This window comes from Bacillus rossius (assembly GCF_032445375.1).
Source record: "Bacillus rossius redtenbacheri isolate Brsri chromosome 9 unlocalized genomic scaffold, Brsri_v3 Brsri_v3_scf9_2, whole genome shotgun sequence".
Lineage (NCBI taxonomy): Eukaryota > Metazoa > Arthropoda > Insecta > Phasmatodea > Bacillidae > Bacillus > Bacillus rossius.
The window spans coordinates 7,349,223-7,373,508 of record NW_026962013.1 but is presented as its reverse complement, the minus strand read 5'-3'; the positions used below and the strand labels follow the sequence as shown (position 1 = coordinate 7,373,508).

General features: G+C 33.9%; 1 protein-coding gene across 18 annotated transcripts in view; it reads left to right on the top strand.

The window, feature by feature from the left end:
• LOC134543110 (serine/arginine repetitive matrix protein 1-like) overlaps positions 1-24,286 on the top strand; it is a 46,253-nt gene that overhangs the window by 4,331 nt on the left and 17,636 nt on the right. For 6 of the 18 annotated variants that reach the window (XM_063387922.1, XM_063387929.1, XM_063387923.1 and 3 more), the window contains exons 2-6: positions 979-1,212; positions 1,998-2,159; positions 3,249-3,398; positions 6,003-6,205; positions 16,401-16,430. In XM_063387922.1, the coding sequence (XP_063243992.1) occupies positions 989-1,212; positions 1,998-2,159; positions 3,249-3,398; positions 6,003-6,205; positions 16,401-16,430 (769 nt within the window). In that variant the 5' untranslated portion in view covers positions 979-988. Of the gene's footprint in view, positions 1-978; positions 1,213-1,997; positions 2,160-3,248; positions 3,399-6,002; positions 6,206-9,403; positions 9,572-16,400; positions 16,431-24,286 lie in introns of all 18 variants that reach the window. The other 12 variants (XM_063387914.1, XM_063387919.1, XM_063387920.1 and 9 more) reach the window with 2 other exon arrangements.

The following is a 24,286-nucleotide window of genomic DNA, read 5'->3' as shown; positions in this document are numbered from 1 at the left end:
TGAAAATGTACATAGACAATGTTTATTCACAAACTCGGGATCTGTATTAAGTAGAGCAGGAGTATATTAAATTTTTGCGTAGTTATCTTGAGTGGTTCTTGCCTACCATTGTTATCTTTGGTCTCAGCAATTATGTGTTATGGCAAACAACAAAATGTAAGATATAGTAGCTTAATTTCTAAATAAAACTATGAATCTTAATATATAATAATGCCTGCTAACACCATTTAAATATTTTCTGATAATTTAATGAGTATCTTATGTTTCAGTAATAAGCCAATAGAGGCACTTAAGAAATTTAACCTGCCACATGACTATCTATATAAATCATTTTTGGTTTGGTATATAGTTCGGGAACTATTTTATTATTGTATAATTTTTTTATTTTTTAAGTTCCAGCAGCTCAGAAACAATAATTAAATTGTTTATCCTGTCTTTTGTTGGAATAAAAGTATAGGACGTGTGTCGTTAGTACATAACTGATGTTGGGATGCTGACCAGACAGGAATTTATTGAGGTGTGGGAAAAAAAAATGTATATCATTGGGTGCGAGGTCCAGGTTGTAGGTGGAATGATAAACACCTCCTAGCTGAACTGCTATTAGAGACTTGCTGTCCTTTGAGCCATATGCGGTCCATGATTATCGTGCAGTAGAATAGTACCCTGCTGGTTCTAAAGAGTTTAGCTGTGATGATGCTATTGTGAGAATGCGGGGAGTACCGTTACTGCGTGCCCCAATCTTGTCATTTCTCTAGCCTGTGTGAAGTCGCTTTGGGCATTGTAAGGTTTTGTTAGTTGTGGGGTTAGTGGGACACTTACTTTGTGGACTGGTTTATCTGGATTTAAAAACACCTATTGGCTATTGATGAAAAAAAGGTTTCTGTTAGTCCTGAAATTGGATCACCAAATATTCGTAGACATCCTACGAATTGAATTCGATGTGTAGTGTAAGTTGGTTTTCAATGACGGTGTTGAAAGGTTACGTCTCATGCCAACTCGTTCACCGGCCAGAACTAGTCCGCCAGGAACTGGAAGGATGTCTTCTCGGCGGTCCCCTGGGTTCCGCCCCAGAGTCAGAGCCTCGCCGGAGAGGCGGCGGCGCATGCCACCCCCGCAGTCTGCGTCGCAGCCCAAGTACATCCCCGGGGGCCGCGGGGGCAGCCCTTCGAGGGGGCGAGAGCGAAGGGACTTCCGCAACTCTTCGCCGAGGCGGTAAGGAATTATCTGTTGCAGCGAACGCTGTTTAATCAGTCATGTTCGGGACCACTGCAATCCCGGATTAGTAGGGACAAGACTATACTGTGAATTGCGATAACACTGAAATAACACAGAAAAGCATGTCAACACATAGTGTCACTGCATCACACTGAAATGCAATTTGTGTACTGATTTAAGTTGCATTTAACTAAATCGTAATTCAAATTATAAAAAATAATCTCGTAATGTTTGAAATTCAAGGAATGTTATTCCTGGACCAAAAACTGTACAAAGTTCATGGATCAGGATAATTTAATAAATTTGTTTTTTATGCATCTCTTATTTGATCATTTTTAAGCCACAAATGCTTGCTACTTTATTTTATTTTTTGGGAATGTATCTATTTTATCAGTTTATTACAAATTATTTTATATCGATAACATGCAGCTTGTAAATTTTACTCCTATTCTGGTGGAGTAAGTATTACAAAACAGCTTTCATAAAAATTAAAACAATAACTTAATTTGGAGTAAAAGCCATGAAATCTTGTCTCTACAGATTATTTATTTTGCTGGATTATCAAAAATTAATTTGTATGGTACAACAATACCTGTTTATAACATGCATTGAAGGCTATTAACTGGTGCAGTCCCTTTCAGATATATTACATCTTATACTTGGGAATTTTCTTTAGAATGAAAGTGAAACTGCACTGATGATAATGGTAAGAAGTGGATATTGGAAGCTTGTAATTTAACTTTAATGCCAGCGGAAGTGTGTGTGGCCCGGGGTGTCTGCAGGAGCCGGTCTCCCCTGGCACGCCCGGTGGAGCCCAAGGGCAGAGGGTTCTCCCCGCCCAAGAGGAAGCTGTCGCCCAAAAGGGACCAGCCCCTCAGCCTGGAGCGGGAGCGGGAGAGGGACAGGATGGGCAGATCTGTGATGCCGTCCAGGAAGCGCTCCAGGTACTGTATAGCTCGTTCCAGCCGATGCAAGCTCTGCTGTCTTATTCTTACTCTGCCCTTACAGAGCAAGAACACTGTGGACGAAACTAATCACAGATTCGGCATGCTGTGTTTTTTCCACCCTTTGATCTCCTGATGGAAACTGTCAACCTTAACACCTGCATTGTGTGATTTTTTTTAGGGACACATAATTTATCCTTATCAGTATGCTGACAGTTGTAATCTATTTTCAAGGACCTGACTGACACTCTTCTCAGTCGAATATGTGGGTGTAATTAATGGTTTCCAGGGCCGGCGCGTCAATACAGGCGAAATAGGCAACTCCCTAGGGCGCCAAGTAGCTGGAGGCGGCGCAGCACGACACATAACAGCTGATATAATATGTCTAACAATTATTGAAACTAGATGAAAATGGATTTTTGTAACAGTTTGGAATGTTTATATTGATATAAGTAATTATTTAAAGTCCACGGTGAGCTGTTTATGATTTGTAATAAGTAAAAAAGTAAAAAAAAACACAAGCCTGCTTACATACGATTGTTGACAAAATCTTAGGCTTACGTGATGTATTTTAAGGCAAAAAAAAATTTTTGGGGTGTCCGGCTGGGTGGTGGGGGGGAATTGAGGTTTTTCGCCTAGGGCGCCAATTTACCTTGCACTGGCCCTGATGGTTTCATTACTGTATTAAATCAGGCTGTACTATATTAGTCTTCTCAGAATTTACATGGCCAAATGTAGTGAAAAAATTCCAAGTAAATAACCCAAAAACATTATGCATACGTTGTACTCTCTTGACAAGAAAAACCTTATCCTGATTTTTGGGATTCCACACAGCACTATTTGTAATTTACTGAATATTAATTTTTTCAAAGTGTAGGTAGTCATAATAGAATTGAATAAGAATTATAAATTATTCATTTTGATTTTAGAAAATCAAATATTTGCATGAGCCTAATATACTTGTATTGTATTATTTGTAAAGTTATTGAAGTTAAGTTGTAGCCAGGTGGGGTAGTTGATGAACATGTGAAACCAGACTTGGCTGGTTGCGGTCAGGAAAGTAGGGGAGGGTGGTGGTTGCGATTGCAGAAGCAAGAGCCCGCCGCTGGCGCCCGCGGGCAGAGAGGGCCACCTCAGCTACCTCGGGGGCTCGGTGGGGGGCGTGGACCTCTCGCCCGGGCGCTACCAGAACCCGTCGCAGGACATGGACATTCCCACCCGCAGGGTGCTCAGTGAAAGGTGAGAGACCTCCTCTTGATGCCTGCCATTACGTCCAGAGTGGTGGGTGGGGGAGTACCCGAGAAAACCCACCGGCTCACAGCAGAGTCATGAAGGTTGTGGGTTCAACCCCGTCTGGAATGGTGGGAGGGAAGTTATCCGTGCTATCACTAGACCTGGTAACTGGAGATGCAGTTTATTGATTAAAACTAATAATTTAATTTACTGATAACAGTTAAAACTATTGTAAATTTATCAAGGTTCAAATTTAATATAAATGTTAAAATTCCATTGTGTGAATAAAAATTTATAATCTTATATATAAAATTCTCGTGTCACAGTTTTCGTTGCCATACTCCTCTGAAACGGCTTGACCGATTTTTATCAAATTTTGTATGCATAATCAGTAGGTCTGAGAATCGGCTACTATCTATTTTTCATACCCCTAAGTGATAAGGGTTGTCCACCCCTAACATTTTTTTTTTAATTTTTGGACAAAAGATTTTTATAATTTTTTTTTATAATGTGGAATTAAAAAATACATACAACCCTAAATTTTCACCCTTCTATCACCAACCCCTAATTTTTAATAGAATTTTATATTTTTCAACCCCGGTCGATAGCTGATCAATTATCACTTACTTGATCAACCTTCCCCGCCTACAGCGAGCTCATTACCTGGATTAACACATAGTCCACATATTAATATGAAATTCCATCCCTAAGGGAGTGAAAAAGTGATAATTTCATTTTATAACAGAAAAATTCATAGGTCATAGACATACAAATAGTGAGTGAGTGTAATTTCTCTATGTCTGCCACACGATCATACACATAGTAAGGTCTGGCAAATTCATATTTTTCTCCTTGGTGAGACCAGCCCGCTTAGTGGAGCTCGCAGCGGCTAGCAAAATAAAGGCGCTCATAATAGTTTTGTTCTTAACTTCGTCAATAGATAGAGTTATTTGCCTTGAATTTTAAACGCACCATCGTTTTATGCGTTTGTCATGTCTTTAATTTTCGTTTGTTTGTTCCGTATGCGTTCCTATACCATTCATCCAATTGCAATGAAATTTTGGTGAGTTGTTATGCGCATGCCTGTGAAGGTTTCTGAGACGGTATAACTATTCTGCAATAGTTGGAGCACAAATCGTTTCAAAAAATGTGTTTATTTCATATCATATAGCGGCACTTCGTCTGTTTTGTTGTATAAGTGCGCACGCATGACACAATTTATTTAAATATAAAAGAGAGTCAGAGATAGAGTGATATATATAGAGTGAGATAGAGAGAGACAGAGAGATAAGTTGAGATGGAGCGAGGTATACAGAATGAAATGGGTTAGAAAAAGAGATATAGATGTATAGAGCTATATAGAGATTTATATATAGAAGAGATAGAGATAGTGTGAGGTATATATGTAAATATGTAGATATAAAGAGATAAATAGCGATAGAGATATACATAGATGTATAAAGATACAGATAGAGATAAATGTATGATTAGAGAGATGGATAGATGTTTTGTATACGTGTAACTACTTCAAACATATTACAAAACAAAACTGAATGAGGCATTACAATGCATGCCGAGCATTAGCTAGATAATGGAATCTTTTCAATGTTAGTAATCTCTTATTTTTAAGCTTTTTTCTATTGTGCTTTATAGAGTCTAGACCACATATAGGCCAACAATTTTGAGATATATACAGGTGAATAACTATACACTGGCAGAACGTGTCGGGATCTGAAAGTGATATAAATTATTTTGCACACTTGGCATTCAAATTAAGAAGACAATTACTAACTAAATCTGATTTCGAAAAAGGTACCCTTCACCCTGTGTTCAGCCCGGGCAACGCCGGGTACTGCAGCTAGAAATTTCCTAGAAATAATTGATATGGCAAAACAACGTTTGCCGGGTCAGCTAGTATGTGTATAAATATATTAAGTACAAATATATAGGACACTTGTAGACCAATTTTAACCAACTTTCCGAGTTAATATATTTTTTTTCCTCCCAGATATGAAGTTAGTGGAGTAATGTCCTTTGAATGACTCATTTAAGAGCAGGTTTTACTGTATATGATAATGAAGGATTTTTATTTTGTTTTTGTAATTAATTTAGGGTTTTCAATTTATTGAAGCTTTCATCTATTAATCAGTGTGCCAGGTCTATTTAATAAGATTTGTGTTTAATTGTATGATTTATATTAATGAGGGGGGAATTTTGGTGGTTGGAATAAGGATTGGCTTGTGGTTATTTTTTTTCTCAAAGCTGGGATCAGCTTGGCTAGAGTGTAGTGTAGGCTCACTAAGCTCCATAATTTACAACTGCAAAAATGTTTGGAAAAGTCTGCTGCTCTATCAGTTTTATTATTTTGCTGTTTGCTATGTTAATTAATGTTTCGTCCAGAGAACAACGTTGTTCTCAAGTCCTTTTCCGAAATATTACTCCAGAAATAACACCACATCTTGGTCTGCTGAAATTTTCTCTTGTTTTGGGTTTTAATTGCTCTTGATTTACGTTACTGTATATTTGTGTATTTTACTTTTTTTGTTATTTATTTTATAATATTTATGGTGGTAGGCCTGCACGTTCAGTTTCGCTGACTATTGTGTCTAGATTCCGTGGATCTAGATCCAGTTCTTTTGAGAAAGACCGTGGGGACCGCCCCGTGTTTCGGGGGCCGGAAGGTACGGCCTATGATATCAGTGAGTTGAAAAAGATATCGGTGGATATCCGGCGCACTCTGTCTGGTAACAGCAGTGCTGCTGTGGAGCGCTCTGCCATGAACCCAGACGAGCTGGTGATTGTTCGCCGTCCTGGTGAGTACCCGAGCGCCAACCGTGAAGTGCTGGTGTGCGTTTGTTGTGCGGAAAACACTTCTGGATGGCCCGAGGGCCAGGTCAAATCTCTTCTTGGATGCCCTTTGGTTGTTCTGAATTTAGTAATCAAAACTTTTCCCCGTTGGTCATTTGCACAAAATTTATGTATTGTCGTATTTTTTTCTTTCAATAATTTAATAATTGTATGGGACTCAAAAGAAATAAGTTGATAAATGTTGGAACAAGTAATTTGTGATAAGTTTTGCTTTACCATAGTTGCTAGAATTCTTTAAAAAAAATTGATTACTGGTTTTTGAAATAAAAAAATAACTTAACTTAGTCAGCCTTTTTAAAATTTGTTTATCTATTATTATGAAATGAACATAAATTTTTTTAAAACATGTCCAGAAGTATTTTCCATCTAGTTATTGAGTGAATGTAGGTTATATAGTGATAACGGTATGTTATGAGCCATGTTATTCTCTTAATGCAACACTTGAAGAAACTGGGTACGAGTGATGGCGTAGGTTTTGCTGGTAATATCATTGCTGTGAGGATCTGTAGCCAGGGTTTGCTGCAACAGCGTTCTTTTTTATTACCCGACCACTTTACACCGCAGAGATTTTGTGGGATACCTTTGGGTGGGTTTTACAGGATTGCATTTGCAAATCCTACTTCCAGAATATTTTCTGCATTATAAGTTTATAAAGGTTGGCACTTTACCCATAATCAATAAATACTTAAAATTTTAATCTTAATAAATTTTCCTTGTAAAAAAATTAAAATTTTTAAGAACTTTAACAAACTTCTTAACAGAATCAGAGTTTTATACTTATTTAATGGTCTAATGAACATTTGATTGTACCAAGTGTAGGGAGGTTGAGGTGAATTATTTTTATACACATTTACCACTTACCTTATTTACATTTACACACTTACCAGTTATAATATTTTAGTAGGCTTAATAAAGTTGTCCATAGTTTATTTTTGAACACTTGTATAGGGAACAGCAGAAGAGCTGAAGTTTTAGACTGGTGGGATTATCTGCAATCTGAAAAAATTTTTTTACGAGTTGCAAACAAAACACTGGGGAAAAAAACTTTAAAAAGTCATATTTGCAGTGGTTATTTTCTGATTAATATAATTAACTTGGAGTTTTGTTGTAAAATGAAGGGACATACATATTAATATTTAAATATAAAATGAAAAAAAAATTGTTAAAATAAATTGTATTTTATAATTGTACTCAAAAATATTTTTAAACTAAAAATAATATTTTCACGTGCTCAGTAATTAGGGATATGCTAGTATATACATATTAATTTTTTTTCTTGTTGTCACATGCCCACAAACAGCCGATGGCTTTAGCGGTGGGCACAGCATACACTTACAAGGATATTGGTCTCTGAAGGTACACACACACTCCCCTCGTGTCTGCCCCAAGAGCCAGCAAACACTTGCTGAGGAGAATCCGCAGTAGACCAGCATACGCAAGGAGAGAGCGTAACTAACGTACCTGCAGAGACGAGACTAACCAGAACAAAATACAAACACACATAATTTACGCAAAGTATACACACAAAAACACAGAAAAACAAACAAAGAACAATATACATAAAATAAAATAATCTGCTGATAAAATTATACAAAACTTTATATTATAGAAAGAAAGAATCTACCAATAAATTTAACACTAATTTTTCAATAGAAAAATTATTGCAATAATAATTAGACTGAGACAAGAAAGTATGGAATGATTCTTATAAGGACTTACCGAGATGTGTAATTTACTTCACAAGTTTGCTTGATAAGAGTTCAAGTATATTGAAATTTGAGATTAATCTATAAATGATATCCTTATTATGCAAAGTACATAATTTGGACATCAGACGGCTATGAAATTGAACTCTTAATTCCTGTATTATCAAGAATATATTGAGAAATAATTTTGGAGTTGTAGCAGTTGTTGATATAAATTGCATCAAGGTAGGCTTTACTATCTAAGAGAGAAATGTTTGAGCTTCAAGGAGAATCATGAATTTTGCAATGTTTGAAGAAAATCCTAGATGTGGTCCATTTCTGGTTATGAAAAGACAAGCCGTTTTAAATGCCAGTAAAATATCATTTGCAAAACATGCTTACAAGCCTTAATTTTTTTTTATGAATATCAACCCTATTTCTTGCCATGCTGACTGCTTTGTTAAGAAATTTGGTTTAATGGATTTCTGATTTTATCTTCCTGTATTTCACTATCTCTTTTTTCTTATGTCAAGATAAATACAATTAAATTATTGTAGCAGAGCTTGGAATGTAACTGACGAGCTGGCTCGACCCTGTGTTTGTTAATGGTTTTTTATTGCTCGACAGGGTTGCCATACAAAAGTTGAAAAGTCCGGAATTTTATAAATGGTTCGGGAAATCTGAAGGGAAAAAATTGTGGAAAATAATATATATCCTGTAATTTTTCGATTTAAATGTGTACATTATCTTTGAATGTGGTCCAAAGTGGTAAAACAGTCTCGTATCACTCTGTCAATCAGGGCTTTGTAATGTGCTAGGATTTATGTGAAATGGTTGCCAATGCACAGTAACAAAAAGTACTTTTGATGCACTAATTTCAGAACTTAATATACATTGTTTTATAGAGCAGTGTATTTTTCTTTGGTCAGGTCATATTTGTTAATTATAAGGATTGCTGTAGTATAACTTGCAGAAACTGCCTTGACGACAGCTAGATTGTCCCATAATGTTTCAATATATTTATTTTCTTGTTAAGCTTTAGTCAAGATCTGAAAAATATTTTTGAAAATATTTACTTCAACAATCCATTGATCTATTTGTAGTGAAGCCTGGCTTTAGCACACACATGATAGGTTTGAAGCTAGATTTTGTTGTATTACTCTATACATGTGGGCTTCTTATAAACTGTTTGAGGAGGGCTATGCTTCTGAAACAAGAGCTTTAATCATTTTCTTGAGAGTTGTTAAACATTTTTTGAAATCAAGTATCAATTTCAACATAAAATGTGATTTTCTCTTAGATGGCTTGCTTTTTAAATGACTCCCAACATACCTAAGTCATTTTCACGTGCTCTTTAATACTAGCCCAAAATTATCACAATTTGCCAGCCATCGTTTCTCATGGCATTGAAGTAGCAGTGGTGTTGAGTTGCAACGTTCAGGAATCCGTTACCTCTAGATTGCGGAGATCGCCCCGTGTTGCGGGGGACCGAGGGAAAGGACTTGAACATTGACGAGCCGAAAAAAGTTTCCGTGGATGTCCGTCGTAGTTTGCCGGGTAAAAGTAGCACCAAAATAGAGCGTAACTTAATCAACCCAGAGAAGCTGGTGATTGTCAGACGCCCTGGTGAGTATTCGAGGGTCGAAGTGAGTTGTTGCTGTTTGCACACTCTCAATATTTCTGGATGTCTAACTAATGCTCGGTCTTCCTTCAGTAGGTTCAGACTAGTGTTGTGTGAGTAATCAAACATCTTTATGCCAACATTAAGTTCTATAACTCCTTACCTGGAATCTTTTAAACCTCTGGAAAAGTGTTCCTTCTCACTCGTCCTTGCACCCCTTGAAAAAATTTTTTCTCTTGCTTGTATTTAACATTTTTTTTTATATGTGGACACACATACTACTATAGTTTTCGTATATTATAAAAAAAATTTTTACACTTGTCTGAATTTTGCAACATTTTCCTGGTCTTTTGAAAGATTTTTTGAAGTAGATAATGTATCCAAAGCTTGTATTGGGATATCGTTAATGGATCCAAGGGAAATAATTTGCTATCTGCTGAAAAATTTTAATGGAATTTAAGCTAGGCCACTGAAAAATGATGGAAAGTGCAGGAATGGAAAAAAAAAATTATTGTGTGATACAAGCCAAAGCCATTCTTATATATTTTTACCTTGATTTTTTTTTAATTTGTTACAAATAATTGAATAGTGTTAGTCCAGTTTCTCGTTCCCTTGTTTTGAGGTCTATCTTTGCAGCTGTAGGGAAGGTTTATTTTAACTCGATACTGTGTACATCCAGAAATGTTGCCTGTAGTGTGACACTCAGGAGATCCGTGTATCTGTGAGTGGCCGATATATTTGGGAATACAAATCCACAACTGTTGTTAATGCAACACTTGAAGTAACTGGGTACGAGTAGCTGTGATTCTGGCTGTTATTGCAGTAAATCCTGGCTTCAATTTTTGTGTGTGTTTCACTTCAATTATCAGCAAACTTTTTTTTTTTCATTGGTGTAGCTTTATGAAAAAATATATATTTTTTCCACCAAAGAAAGACCTATGCATTATTATAATTTTTTGGCAAGGCTCGCAAGTTTTTAATTTTTATTTTGTGGTTAGGTTCATTTGTGTGAATAAACTTTTCGTAGTAGTACAAATTAGTTTCTCATACTTTCTTTTGTACATACGTAAATACATTTTTTAATTTAATTAAGGGCAATAGTATGGAACCCTGAGGTAACAGCAATTGCTTAACTCTAAAAATTTATTTTCATTATTTTTTAAGAAAATAAGGTAATTAATTGTATTAATAATGACTGAAGTAAAGTTGTAATTTTTAAGTTCTACCATCCCTTTCCTTTGATTTACACTCTTGTAGAGAAATCATGGCACTGTATTTTTGGTGCATAGTTTAAAGAAAACCAGCTACATCTTACTTCTAACATGTATCTAAAATTTATCATATCAGAGATTAACCCAAAAGGTAAGTAAAACCACATTGACTATTTGACCATGAATGTACAGGGCAAAATTTGAGATTAAACCAATGACTTGTTTCTATGAACAAAGAAATCTAGAAAATTTTTTTGGTCCCCGTGATTTTAGAGGATGTTTTAACCTGATTTATGTATAATAGCATCAAACAATAATTCCTGTCACATTTATAGATTCTTATCAATACTTTTGGAAATCTTTTTAAAAAAAAATTTATTGGTTTTGATACACATGTGTGTATTTATATATGTTTGTAAGCTGTATGACAAAACATACAGATAACATGTTTTAACCACAACATTAAATAACCTGTCAAATGAGTTTTCAGTATTTGGGTGTGGTATATGGTCGCATAATAAACATGTACAGCGAAACCCCTTATTTACGTTACCGTTATTTACGTTTTCCCGTTATTTGCACTATATTCTTCAGGTCCCGTTTGGTTCCCATATAGTCCAATACAATACTTTCCCGCGAATTACGTCTCAAAAATCGAATCAATCCCGCTATTTACGTCACGTAACAACCATAAACAACCAGAAAATACCGTGGAGCTAGTAGGCAATGAACATTTTAAATAGCAAAATATACATATTTTATAACATGAAAAGTTGCTTTTATTTCTAAACATGTAATAATTTAAGCCTAGGCGTGTAAAAGTACGAGTAATTATAGCAGGAGACAATCTAAAATGCACGAGGGAAAAACGTAAACTCATGAATGTACAAACATGGCTGCTTGTAAGTTCTGATACTGTATTTATGTCACAACTTAGCCGAAATACTGGTACGAGACATAAACTTCACAAGATAAAATGAGCGGTGTCTTGGTAACTGTTTTATACGTCTTTTATAATTTGGGAAGTGTTGTACAGTTGACGCCATATTTTTTAAACTAACCATTTATTTCTGGGGATCGTAAATAATTAATTATTGGTATCAAGACATCATGATAAACGTAAACTTGAACATGTCACGGCAGCGAGAAAACTGGTGCGTATACCAATAAACTGGTATTAGAACTGGATAAAATTGGTACACGGGAGGTGGAGCTTATATTTTTTTCCGCTAAGCTCGCATCTATTGGTTGGCGGCTGATGGCGTCATGAGTCTGGGCGGAGCATAGAGTGCGCATGCGCCGCCGCGTCGTTACAGCAGCTGACCGAGTACAATGACCTTTCTCCGCGTTTGGCGCGCTATTGACGGTAAATATTCAACAATTTGCGGCCTTTTCTTAAAAAAATTTTTACTGTGAGCAATGTGTATGTAGCCCGTATTTGTTATAAACCCTGCCGGTTGCAACTGTATTTATAATTTGGAGAGGCAAATAATCTTGAACAGCCAAAAAAGCAAGCAGAAGAAAATTTCAAATTTATTTTTAGGAAGTAATCAGAAAAACATTTTGGCTTTCATTCTTTTTTTTTATTTTTGTCAAATGTGGTAAATTAATAATGGATTAAATACTAAAGTAAAATTTGTTGTTAGTGTGTTTGTACCTGCATTGTAGTATGTGCTATTAAACAAAAGGAAAAAAATTCTAAATAAGGTAAACTGTACTCCTTTTTATACTTTTCCCTTTATTTACACTTTCCCGCTTTTTACACTTTTTTACTTTGTCCCCATGAAAAGTGCAAATAAGGGGTTTTGCTGTATTTCAATTCTTGCCTTCTGAAGTACATACTTACATTTTTTTTATATAATACTGGCAGTAATTTAGTATCTAAACTTTTTCCTAAATTTTATTTTCTTTTTTACTTTTTATAAAAAATTTAATGTTTCAATTATAAAACTTAAGCTTCAAATAACGTGAACTTCGAACAGCCTTAAGTCCACTAATGCTCATAGGGTCTTTGTGGCCGTGATGGGTAGCGCATCATGATTACATAGTGAGACTCGACTCAAATTTACAAATACCAAGTTGGTGCCCGTGTAAGTCTTACAGTTTTAAGCTCCTATGCACAACTGGGCAATATAAAATTCTTGCCTGGTTATTTCCTAACACAGTTGCTGTCACGTTAAATTAAGTAGACTGGCAAAACTTTCATGTTTTTCATCAGGTAGGCTGAACGCACACGGAATTAGACATGATTCCTCGCAACAGCTTAAAATGGTATTTTCATCATTATTTCTTTTGACATCCTTGAAATTATCATTGTGATACTTCTACAAAAATGGATTATATAAAATGGTTCTTTCTTGTACTAAACTTACTAATTATTCTGCATCCAGATCAATATTGAGGAAAATTCAATTATAATACTTTACGAGTGATAATTTGCTCAAATTAAATCAACCATAGAAAACAGTCTTCAACGAGACAGCTATAAACACACTATATCATGCCTATGTTTAACAAATTTTTTTTATACTCGCGCATGCGCAGAATACTGCAGCCATCATACAGTCTGCTTGCGATCGAGTTGGAGCAGTCGTTCGATGTTGTCGCCTCGTGTCTGATCGAGACAGTTTTGTGGCGAGCTGCGTCTGATTCTGTTTGCATTGCTTGTATATAAATACAAGGAAGGCAACTACTATGAGAAAAAACAATGGGTCATGTTGTACCTCATGCTCATCTGAATTTCTATGATTTTGTGATTAAAATATATACAGTATATGTAATAATGCAACATTTATAAATTACATTTAAGAAAGAAGTTGCAGTTACCAGTAAATCATATTGCTCTTATGAAAGCTGGCAGATTGATCAAGAGTGCTGTGTAAAATTTCATTACCAAATTTGATTCGGCCACAATTTTGTTTCTTCTGGGTTTGTACACTACCTTAATTTCATTAAAAAGTTATTAATGTGTTGTTTATTGCTTTAGAGCCCCTTAAATGTCAAATTTCACCATGCATCCTATAAAACTCCGTGATGAACATGTTAATTGCATAAGAATTAAAAGTCCATTGTGTTTTGTGTTGTCTTCTATTATTTTGTTTTGTGCTTTGGCAGTAAAGGAATTTTTTTAACATGCCTTTGTGTGTTTCACAGTGGTATTAGCTCCTTAAATACTCTCTGCACCTGCATTTATCTTGTCAGTGGTAAAGCAGGGGAATTTTTTGGAATAGTATTTTATTCACATATGGTAAATTTTTATATACATTAAAGAGTTAAGATTTGAGTGACATAGATATGATTACATATTTGATACAGCTAAATTAAGTTTTTTTAAAAATCATTATTCCAGCATCACCTTAACAATTTCCCCACTTTTTCAAAAAAAAATAACATTCAATGAAGCTGGTAGTTACAGTGTTGAGCTGAACATACTAAACAAAAACTATTGAAACTGGGAAACCATGTAGTTTACCTGAATAGTTGGAATAAACATGTTACCACTGACAGTTCACCAGTAGAACTAATTTTGTGTTCTAACGTGTTACTGTCAAAAAAAAACTAAGAGTAAGGATTTGAAATTGTTTAGAATAGCAGGATATATTATTTTCTTAAAAGTGCTAATTGGAAAATGTTATAGTTAATTGTTCTAGTTTTCATGATAAAATTGGTTCTTTAGCTCACATTTTCTCGAAATTGAAATTTGCATAGGTCTTATAAAGGTTTTATACTTTTCATTTATTAAAATGTTGTTCTTAACTTCACTGGAAAAAAAATGATTACACCAATGGTGTGATTGTATTGAAAACAGCACTCGTGCCCAGGTTATATTTCTGTGTGTTTGTCCAGCGTCTAGGCGATTCATTCTGTGTGCAGAGTCCACAGTCGTGTTCATACCAGTTAATCTGTGCCAAAAGCTATGTTTAAACCTCTCTCATTTAAACCTCCAAATAAAATTTTTTGTACCACTTATGATTTGTTTACTTAATAAATTTAAGTCTTGAATACGTAGTTGTTAACTGTAGAGTCATAGGAATTATTGCTGCTACTTTAAAGAAACAATTTAAACTGTCCTCTATACAAAAAAATTAATCACTATTCAAAACACTATGGGGAAGAAAGTTTTTTTTTTTTCCCTTATTCACATTGATAATCATTGCAGTTGGCAATAATTTTTTTGGTTTCTACTTGCGGATTGAACATAGTTTTTTTTCTGTTGTGAACATGAATTCATTACCTTAACACTTATTTGGGTGTAGGCTGTTTTATTTCACTTGCCATGAACGCACATCATATATTTGCCTCGTGCAGGAAAATTGTAAAAAACTCAGTGTTGCAGAAATGAATATGAGGTATGATTATTTAGAAATACATCTTCAACGATTTGAGTTTCGCAGTTTCCTTGCATGTAACACTGTGCAAGTTTTTTTCTCCCATAATGTACTAATCAGCAAATGTTACTAGACAAAATCAAATGACAAAATTTGGCTGTAGCTAAAGAAGTAGTTTCCCTGGCAGTTTTTATAATTGCACATTCTATACTTGAGCAATTGTTGAAATGCAAAATTTGTAATGGAAAACATAATTACAACAGATTGTAGATTAAAAATTTACATAACTTCATAAAAAATGCTTCTGTAGTACAATAATTAGTTGCTTTCTAGAACAGTTAAAAATTGGGATTTCCTTTCTATCTAAATATGTACATGTTGGTAAGAAATTTTGTAGTGTGTAACATGTATGTGGTCTTTGATTTTTATATACATATGTAGCAGTAATTTTTGAGTACTGGTATTTAATATTGTTATTTCATTTTGTTAATTAATGTTATTACTAACCATTAGATATTTTTCAATTAATAAGATTAAAATCAGGTATATAAAACTACAGCAGTACGGTACATATATAGCATGGAATAGTGGTAGGCTCTAGATGTGGTTTTCCAACAAAAATTATTTTCTTTAATGTCACAACTTGTTAGAAAATGTTGTAGAACTTAACAGTAATGTATATGCTAACCTTTTAATTAAAACCTAATATAATTTAGGTTTTATGGAGGATAGAAAGCTTAATTTTAATATACACAAAGTGCGCTCATATTTGCACAAGTGTGCATGACAATATGATTTCTTAAGGATATTTAGTGGACTGTCACTTTGAAACTATTATGTGTTTTATTTCATGTAACTTATAGTTATTTTACCCCCTTCTATTTCTATCTTTTCATTTTGTAATTTTTTTCCTAAATTTTGATGTGCTAATTATGTATAAACACCTTCGAGGTCCCTGTCTTTTCGCCCTCTCACAGTTGAGTTATTACTTATTGAATACATAGCCAGATATTGTCACTGATGTTGCCTAGTATTTCCTGTGTCTTGCAGTGAAGAGTACATACCTGCCATTTGTTCTGTGCAATTCCATTTATGTACTTCCACTCATCAACTGTCTGGCTAATTATAGAATTTGCTTTCAAGTGTTGCATTTTATTTTCAGTTTTGGTCTTGGGCAAGTAATACTTGAGTGTTTATGTTCTGTGACTTAAAGGTTTTTTATTTTTATTTTGGTTCTGTGGTAATTATGTTTTATTGCAGCATAATGTTGTTGTTTATGTTTTTCTCCAAACTAGTGAAAGAAGATTACACATACATCAGAAAAGGTGATGAGACCAGAATTTTAAGGTGTTTTGCCTTATATGGTTTAGTTTAGAAATTGGAATGCATTAATTATGCTGAAAAACATAGCAATTGAAGAACTTATATCTCTGCGATTTATTACAACTGCAGCTTGATGAAATTTATGGGTTTTACCATTGACTTTTTTTATATAAAATTCACTGCATTATTATTACATGGCATTGCAGTAATATGCTGTAGTCAACTTTAACTTAATCGTACTCAAGAGAGTAGAATAATATATAATTTCACATGTTTTTTCATATAAGACCTTGAAAAGATATTTAAAAACGAAGTTATTGACAGTATTTAGTGTGAAAGCAATCTCGAGGTTTGATAAGTTTATTTATTGAAAAACTAAGAACTTTAACTACATGTACTGAAGAAAAATGTTGAGTATGCATACAAGAATATGATTTAAATTATACAAAGTTAGCAAAGTTTATTATTTCTGAAAAAGTTTTAGTACTGTTGACTGCAGAGCATGAAGAAGTGAAATTATGACCTGGAATAAAGCTGAAAAAAAAATGAACTATCAAGAGAAAAGCTTTCACTGTATAGTTTGCACTTCAAGATGGAATTATAATTACTTTGATTTAGGAATAATATCATTAATATTTTTAATTTTTGGTAAAAAAAAAATATTTTTATTAATGTTTCACATATTTGAAAAGGCTGAATTTGTCCATGCAAAGATTTAAAGTAAATAAACATTTTTTTGACCTTGGAACAGTTCTTAGTACTTTCAATATCATAAAAGTTTCAAAAATCAACATATTTTCTTAAAGTTTGCTTGTCACAGAAATCTTTTTTCATTTATTATTATTTGTATGTGAGTTACTAAGCAAATGAAATTTATGAAGAATTTACAGAAAAACTTAAGTATTCAGTAAACTATTAAGTGGTTGAAGTTAAAAATCTAATGATGTTCGGAGAAGAATAATAACCAAACAATTACATATATTTAATGTCATACCAGTCAAATATGAAAGTAACAATGGTGTTGCCATCGTATATATTGAATACAAAAAATAAATATTTGTTTAGAAGTATACAATAGTATATTTTTTGTTACAGTCAAATATGCAATTTAAAATTTTTCAGTTACAATATTTAGCCAGCTGTCCATAGTATATGTATTTTAAAACCCATGCAAAAAAAAATTATTTATTTATTTATTTGAAGCTTGAATATGCATGGCAAGAATAAATTATCCTGATTTTAGGTTCTGTTTTAAATATAAATACAAATAAAAAATAAAAATAAAAATTATCAGTATTTATACGCCATGGGAAAAAAAATTTTTTTGTTTGGTTGGAAAATTGACAGCAGCAAATGAGCTAAAATTTTAAATTGAAAGATTTCATGATAATTAAAAAAGCTGTTATTCAAGAGAGAAGACTATCAAAGAAGCTCATTTCAACGAAACAAAAAAAAAGCAGCCCACGTAGAGAACTTTTAAATATAACGTAAAACAAATTTAAAATAAAATTAGTATTGATTATTGAATGCTTTAATTACTCCTTAGTATTGAATCTCTCTTTGCTGACAGTGTGTTTTAAATTACCTGGTAAGATGTCACAGTGTATAATATACAAACTTATAAGTTCTTGTTGATGTTTTCATAATGCAGCCTTTCTCTCCGCTAGGTGAGTGGACTCTGGCGGAGTCTGTCGAACTTGTTGCGACGACCGTTCTTGTCTCAGGTGTATGTCTAATGATGGGAGGAGCTTGAAGAGTGTGAGGGGAGCGTCTGTGCTGCTACACCAGCTGTCAGTGTGATGGTATGTCAGCTCAGAGGCGCCACTGTAGGAGGGGCGGAACAGTCAGATGGCATGTTGGCTGTTTTGTGGAGGGCAGTCTTGTCTTTAGATTTTCTCCTATAGATATTTCATTTTCAATCCTATTAGCATCTTGTAAATTATTACTTCTATTCAATAAATACGTTTCCGCGCGGATAATTTCTAAACATATACTTTGAATGAAGGAAACTTTACGCTAGTTATTCTGTGAAATGTTTTGAAGATAATGGGTGTTGAGAGTTAAGGTTATATAAAATAATATTTTAGGTTTAAAATTTCACTTCAGCAGAGAAACAGCTTATAAGACGTTACTGTGAAGTTGTGGCTTGAAGAAAGAATAAAGAAAATGAGGTGGCTTTACGATTTCAGCATTGAATTAAAGCGTGGTGTTGCAAGTACACAAGTTTTATGTTTGCAAGTACATGTTTTTTTTTTTTTTTTTTTTCTGAAATGTAATTGATCAGGACAACGGTCAAAGTCGAAACCCTGCGGATACCTGCTGCAATTCAGAGTAGAACATTGTTACAATCTACCACTTCAGACCAGCTCAACCTTGATAGCCAAGATTGTCTACTGTCAACCAGACTTTTAATTTTCACTTGAAGATGTTCCTAATGTCAGCTAAATCTGCGTAAATACTGGACTGTCTTACCGTCAGATTTAATCTCCATTGAGTTTTTAAACAAGGAGATCTGGCTGGTGAAAAAACTGACATTCTAAATGAAGCATACTCGGCTGACGCCAGGAATGTCCATAGCAAATGATCTTTTTTAAGTGGCTGCTGTGAGAAGCAAGAATTAAACATGCATCACACATCTATTTGATATCATTACCTTATTAAAATGCAAATAGTGACATCATTCCAACAAAGTGCTTTCAGATTGTCTTGGATTGCAATCAAACAATGTTATCTAGTGAAAAAAACATTTTTGGTGGAAGGAATATTAAAAAAATAAAAATGTTATGCCTGTGGTTTTTTTTAATTTAGAAGTTTGTGTAAAAGTGAAAGTGATTTTTAGTGGTATTTTGGAGAGAGTGCACTTCAAGAATATAGTGAAATCTTTTTGTTTGTTAGTGTACTGAGAATTTTTTGGTAATTATTAAGTATTTGCTACAGTCTAAATATCGTCAAGAGAATAATACTGAAAAATGTTTTTATGTGGTGTTTAATATTTGATTTAAGGTTTTTTTTTATTCCTTAGCAAGAAAAATTATAAAAATAGATCTTTGTGGAAAACAGTGCGGTTTTTAAATTGCATATGTGATGTGAAAAAATTTGAAACTGCTTTACATTTACAGTTTGAAATTTGAAAGATAGAAATGTTGCTGTGATAATAATGAGAATTTGCTTATTTTCAACTTGTACTTTTTGTCCGTCCTAGAAACCCAACAGTATTATTACAAGATGCTCTACAAGTTCTAGAAGAACCTTGGCTGTGTAATTCACCTCAACTGCAAACAAATAATTGCTTCCAATATTTAGCATCATTTTATTTTATCTACTTGGAAATGTCTAAATTTCTTCACATGCATTTATCACGGCTGATGTGAGGTAACGTTTATATGCATTCTGTTTCTTTATCATTGAAGGAACGTTGTTAAGTTTTAACCATGTGTTTTAAGTAGGTGCTTTATGTAGGTTCATCTCGCCGGATTTTCCTGATGAAGATTCCAGCCGAAACTTGACGTGCAAAAAAAAATACTCTTTTTTCCCCCCACCCCTAGTTGGTGTGAACGTTAGTCTCACTGTTGCTGTTCCACAGACAGAAGAGAGGACGACGAAGAGGCTTTCGAAATGCACCAAGACACTCGTCGCTACGACATGCGCCCCAAGGAAGAGTGGGGCAACCACGTGGGGCACAGGCCCCGGAGGGGACGCGGGAGCATGGACGGGCCCCGGGTTATGAAAAGTTGGTATACCTTGTTCGCACTGCGTAGGGCATGGTTTTACCGCAGCATGAAGTGGCCGTTTTGACGTCGAGCTTTCCACAGATATCTTGCCACCTGGGGGTTTATGTTCTGCCAGTTTGGGTGTAATTATTTCGTTGCATGGTTAATGTGCGGTATTTCGCAAGTATCCAAGCCGAACGCCTGTTACTGCAGTAGCATAAATTCTGTGCTGGCAGCCACTCAAAAAAAGGTACAGACATCTCAAAAATATATAATGCTGCCCTATAATTTTTTTCCACCATTGACACATCTAGTATTGAATGTTGCAGAAAACTTTTCCGTTATTAAATTAGTGGGTCTCTTTTTTGAAGCAATGTTTGTGTGTCACGACAGTGTCAGAAATTGAGTATTGTACGTTTTTATTATACTCGAAGAATCCTCGGAACAGTAGTTCACTTTAAAGACGATCGTTGGTTACACATTTCACTTCTGGATCCTGTATGTGTGCGCAGACACTGATGTTAATCAGTAGTTTGTTTCCTGTCTGCAGGTAAATGATTAAACTTCAAGTAATCGAATGTGATTTTTGTGATTGCTGTACAAAAACATTAGCGTCAGTTTTCGGAGGATGTTGAGATTAGTTCTTATATGTTGATCAGTTAAACTTTCAGATCCGTATTTTTCCTGAAGCTTTACTTTCCATAAATAATGAAATCACCAGAATATGGACAGGTAGGCAGGCATGGATTCAGTTGGCGTAATTACTTTATTGTTAAAATGTTACGTTGCATTTATGCTGTACTAAAGAATTGGATCTCAGAACAGCTTGTTTTGCGGTATGCTGATGGTTGCTGTCTCAAGAGGAATGACATTAGAAAACTTATTTTTAGTGACAAAATTGCAGCATTGTAATTTCTTAGTTAAAAATAAAATTGGAAATATTCAAAATGTCCATGAAAAGAAGTGGCAAGAATCAAAGGAAAACTTTCCATTATTATTTTGTTAGTGCCGTTCTGGAGATATAATTATTATATTCAAACAAATATTAAATAAGTAGGGAATGGAAAATATTTTATACAATATACCTTATTTGGTGTACTTGCATTCATCTCGGAATTTCTTTATGCTGTAATGTACAGTTATCTATCAACAGAAGAATAATTACTTCAAAGAAATATTTCTCCTCTTGCTTTGGAACTTATCAATACTACTAAGAAGATATGAAACTAATATTTCTATTGCTCTAGTTTAGTAACTGCATTTTTCAATGTTTCATTCATCGTATATTTTTTTTTACGGCAGCAAAATGAAATATGTTTTATTATTTAAATATACCCCCCAGTCTGTAAAATAGAAGAGCAAGAAGATGCCATTTGGAATGAATTCCTTGTTACATTGTTCTTTGCATAAAGGAAACTGAAGAAAGTTTTGTTTCTGATATTTATACTACAAAGAAAATCTTATAAATTGGCAAATAAATAATTAATTTGGAAAGAGCAATGTTTTTCTCTTTTAAGAGTCAAAATGCAGACCAAACATTTTTCAATGCCTAGCTAACATGGATAATTTTCATTAATTTCTGTGGTTTGTAAAATTGGCAGTTAAGTCACAAGTTTCAATGCACACAAACAAAGGAAGTAAACCACACAATTAAAAGCATTGAAAAATAATTATCATTTATTTAAAGAAATAAATCAAGTTGATACAGCAAGAACATTCACAAAATATTTTTTTATGATTACTGCAAGTTTATGGTCTTCCTGTTGCTATAAAGAAAATAGAAGAAATTATAAAAAGAAACCTGATAAAATCATCTATATATCAGGAAATGCTTTAGCAACAGTATTTGTCATTTTTGTCAACTGTTGAAATAATTAAAACCCCACAAATAAACTATGAAAAATGTGTGGCTTAAAACATTTTTGAAGTAATCCACGATTGCTCTTCATGTCTTCGCCATCGCTGTATGTTTGAAAAGTGGTCATCAATATTGGACCGTGCTGAGGTCGTGATCAAGTGAGAAATCCTGGTTGAATCTGAAAAACTCAAGTCTGTCATGTTATCAATAAATAACATAAGACAAAATTATAACAAAAATAATACAATTAATATAATCTCGTAAATTAATGTGGAGGGCTTTAAAATATGACCTACGTCATAAATAGTCTCTCTGTCAACTGTATATGTCATTTATGAGACTAATATGTTCCTGTGCAAGAGTATTTTCGAAATTAAGTAATAGTGATTTATGAAACTAGCAAGAGTTGGAAATTCATAAGGTTGTCTTTGACCACAGTTAAACATTTGTATAATAACTTCTAGTTGGTTGTTTTGCAAGCAGTACGTCATATTTTTTCATGGTTTTCAAGTTTCATCCTAAGTACAAGAATCTTCATATGAAGCAATTGTTTCAAGTGCACTTTAATACAACTCCAGTAGCTGGTGGAAAGATTTTGTCAACACATGTACAAACACGGGTTCAGCCAACACTTCAGAGATGGTCATCTTTAATATATCAGCCCTTTTATGTCTTAACGAACCTGAAGACAAGGTACCCACACCATGTGGTCACAAGCAAATAGTATCCAGTATTAATTATTAAATTACATTTACTTGACAACTATTTAGAAAAATTCAATTTAAGATTTGTGTAAGTACGTGCAGACATACTCAGCAGTTTATTTTGATTAAAATTTGTACAGAAGTAAAGAAATGTATTTTGAACATATCAAAAAAAAAAAAACATTTTTGTGTAGGGTGCTACAGAGAAGAAGCTATAATTGCTATCCATTATCATCAAATGAAAACAATCTGAATGCATATTTTTGAACATACTGCGATACTGTAAAAAGGTTTGCCACTTCAAAACTCCAACTGAGAAAAGAAATTGGCTTTTAATGTCATAGGTAATGTCAAAGAGCAGAATGAAGTTGTTCTCAAGGGATTTCTCTGGTTTTCATTACAAGTTAAACTACGAACATAAATTAAATTTAGACCTGCAAGTAAATTATTTGCATGACTAAAAATTTACTATGGAAAAAATGTTGGATGTAAAAATTGTTCCAAAATAATTTTTCTACAATCTCCATTTTCATCCCAATGAAAAAACTAAGTATCATCAACAACAACACAAATGAAGAACTGATGCAAGTGTTTCTTTACACTTTATAATTAGTCATTGGTGTCTGAAGATTTTAATGGCCATTGTCAAGATGCCTAGTGTACAAAACTGCACGTTTGGCTTTTAAATTTTAGGTCAAGCCAAGATTCAAGAGAGTACATAATTACATAAGTCATAACATTTCAAATTTGTTTCAGACTGTTAATTGCCCAGACAAGCCTCAATTGCCAGACATAAGCCAACTTGTATTTTTTTACTACTATGAAGTTGGAAAATTAAGCATGTTTTGTAACCTGCCACTCCGAAGGTAAAGTAAAAATGTCTGGCACAGTGAGCAATAACTGAAGTTAGTGGCTGGACTAACTATTGAAACTGTGCTACCAAATAATTTTTTTTTTCCAGCGTGGCAAGCAAAATTTTGCTTGTGATATATTTGGGGATTTATTTTCAAACCAAGTCACTGCAAAGGAAATCGAGGTGTATTTGAGATAAATGTAATAGTTGAAGGGAGATTTTTTTTCCCCCGATTAGCAGGAAAGATTTTGCTGGTAATATATTTGGAAGGGAAATGTGTCAACCAAGCTTCTACAGAGAAATCAAAGGTGGATTTTGATGGATTGTCAAAAGTGGCTGGAGAGCAAAGGTAGGTTTTGCATTTTTTTTTTTGTGGAAAGCATTGACTGCAACACAAATGCATACTCCTTTCTGTTGCTTCGCAAGTCGCAGGTAAAGTACAAAATAATTTATTTTCAAGATGTTAAAAGAAATCATCTTGTGAGAGACCAAAGGATGTCAGAAGCAAATTATTTTGTTGTTTGTTGTTTTGTATGTTGGTTGTGGTGGCATGGTTAGTGTCTTGCTATTATTACTTCAAGTTTTTTTTTCAGCATATTTATATTTTCTGAAATGAAGAAAAGTTCCAGAACTTTTATGCGAAGTTATATGTGAACATTCTTTATTGCTCTAAATATACATTTACAGTAAACTTCTGACTACCTTGAAGAACAGAAGAATATTACAGGGAAAT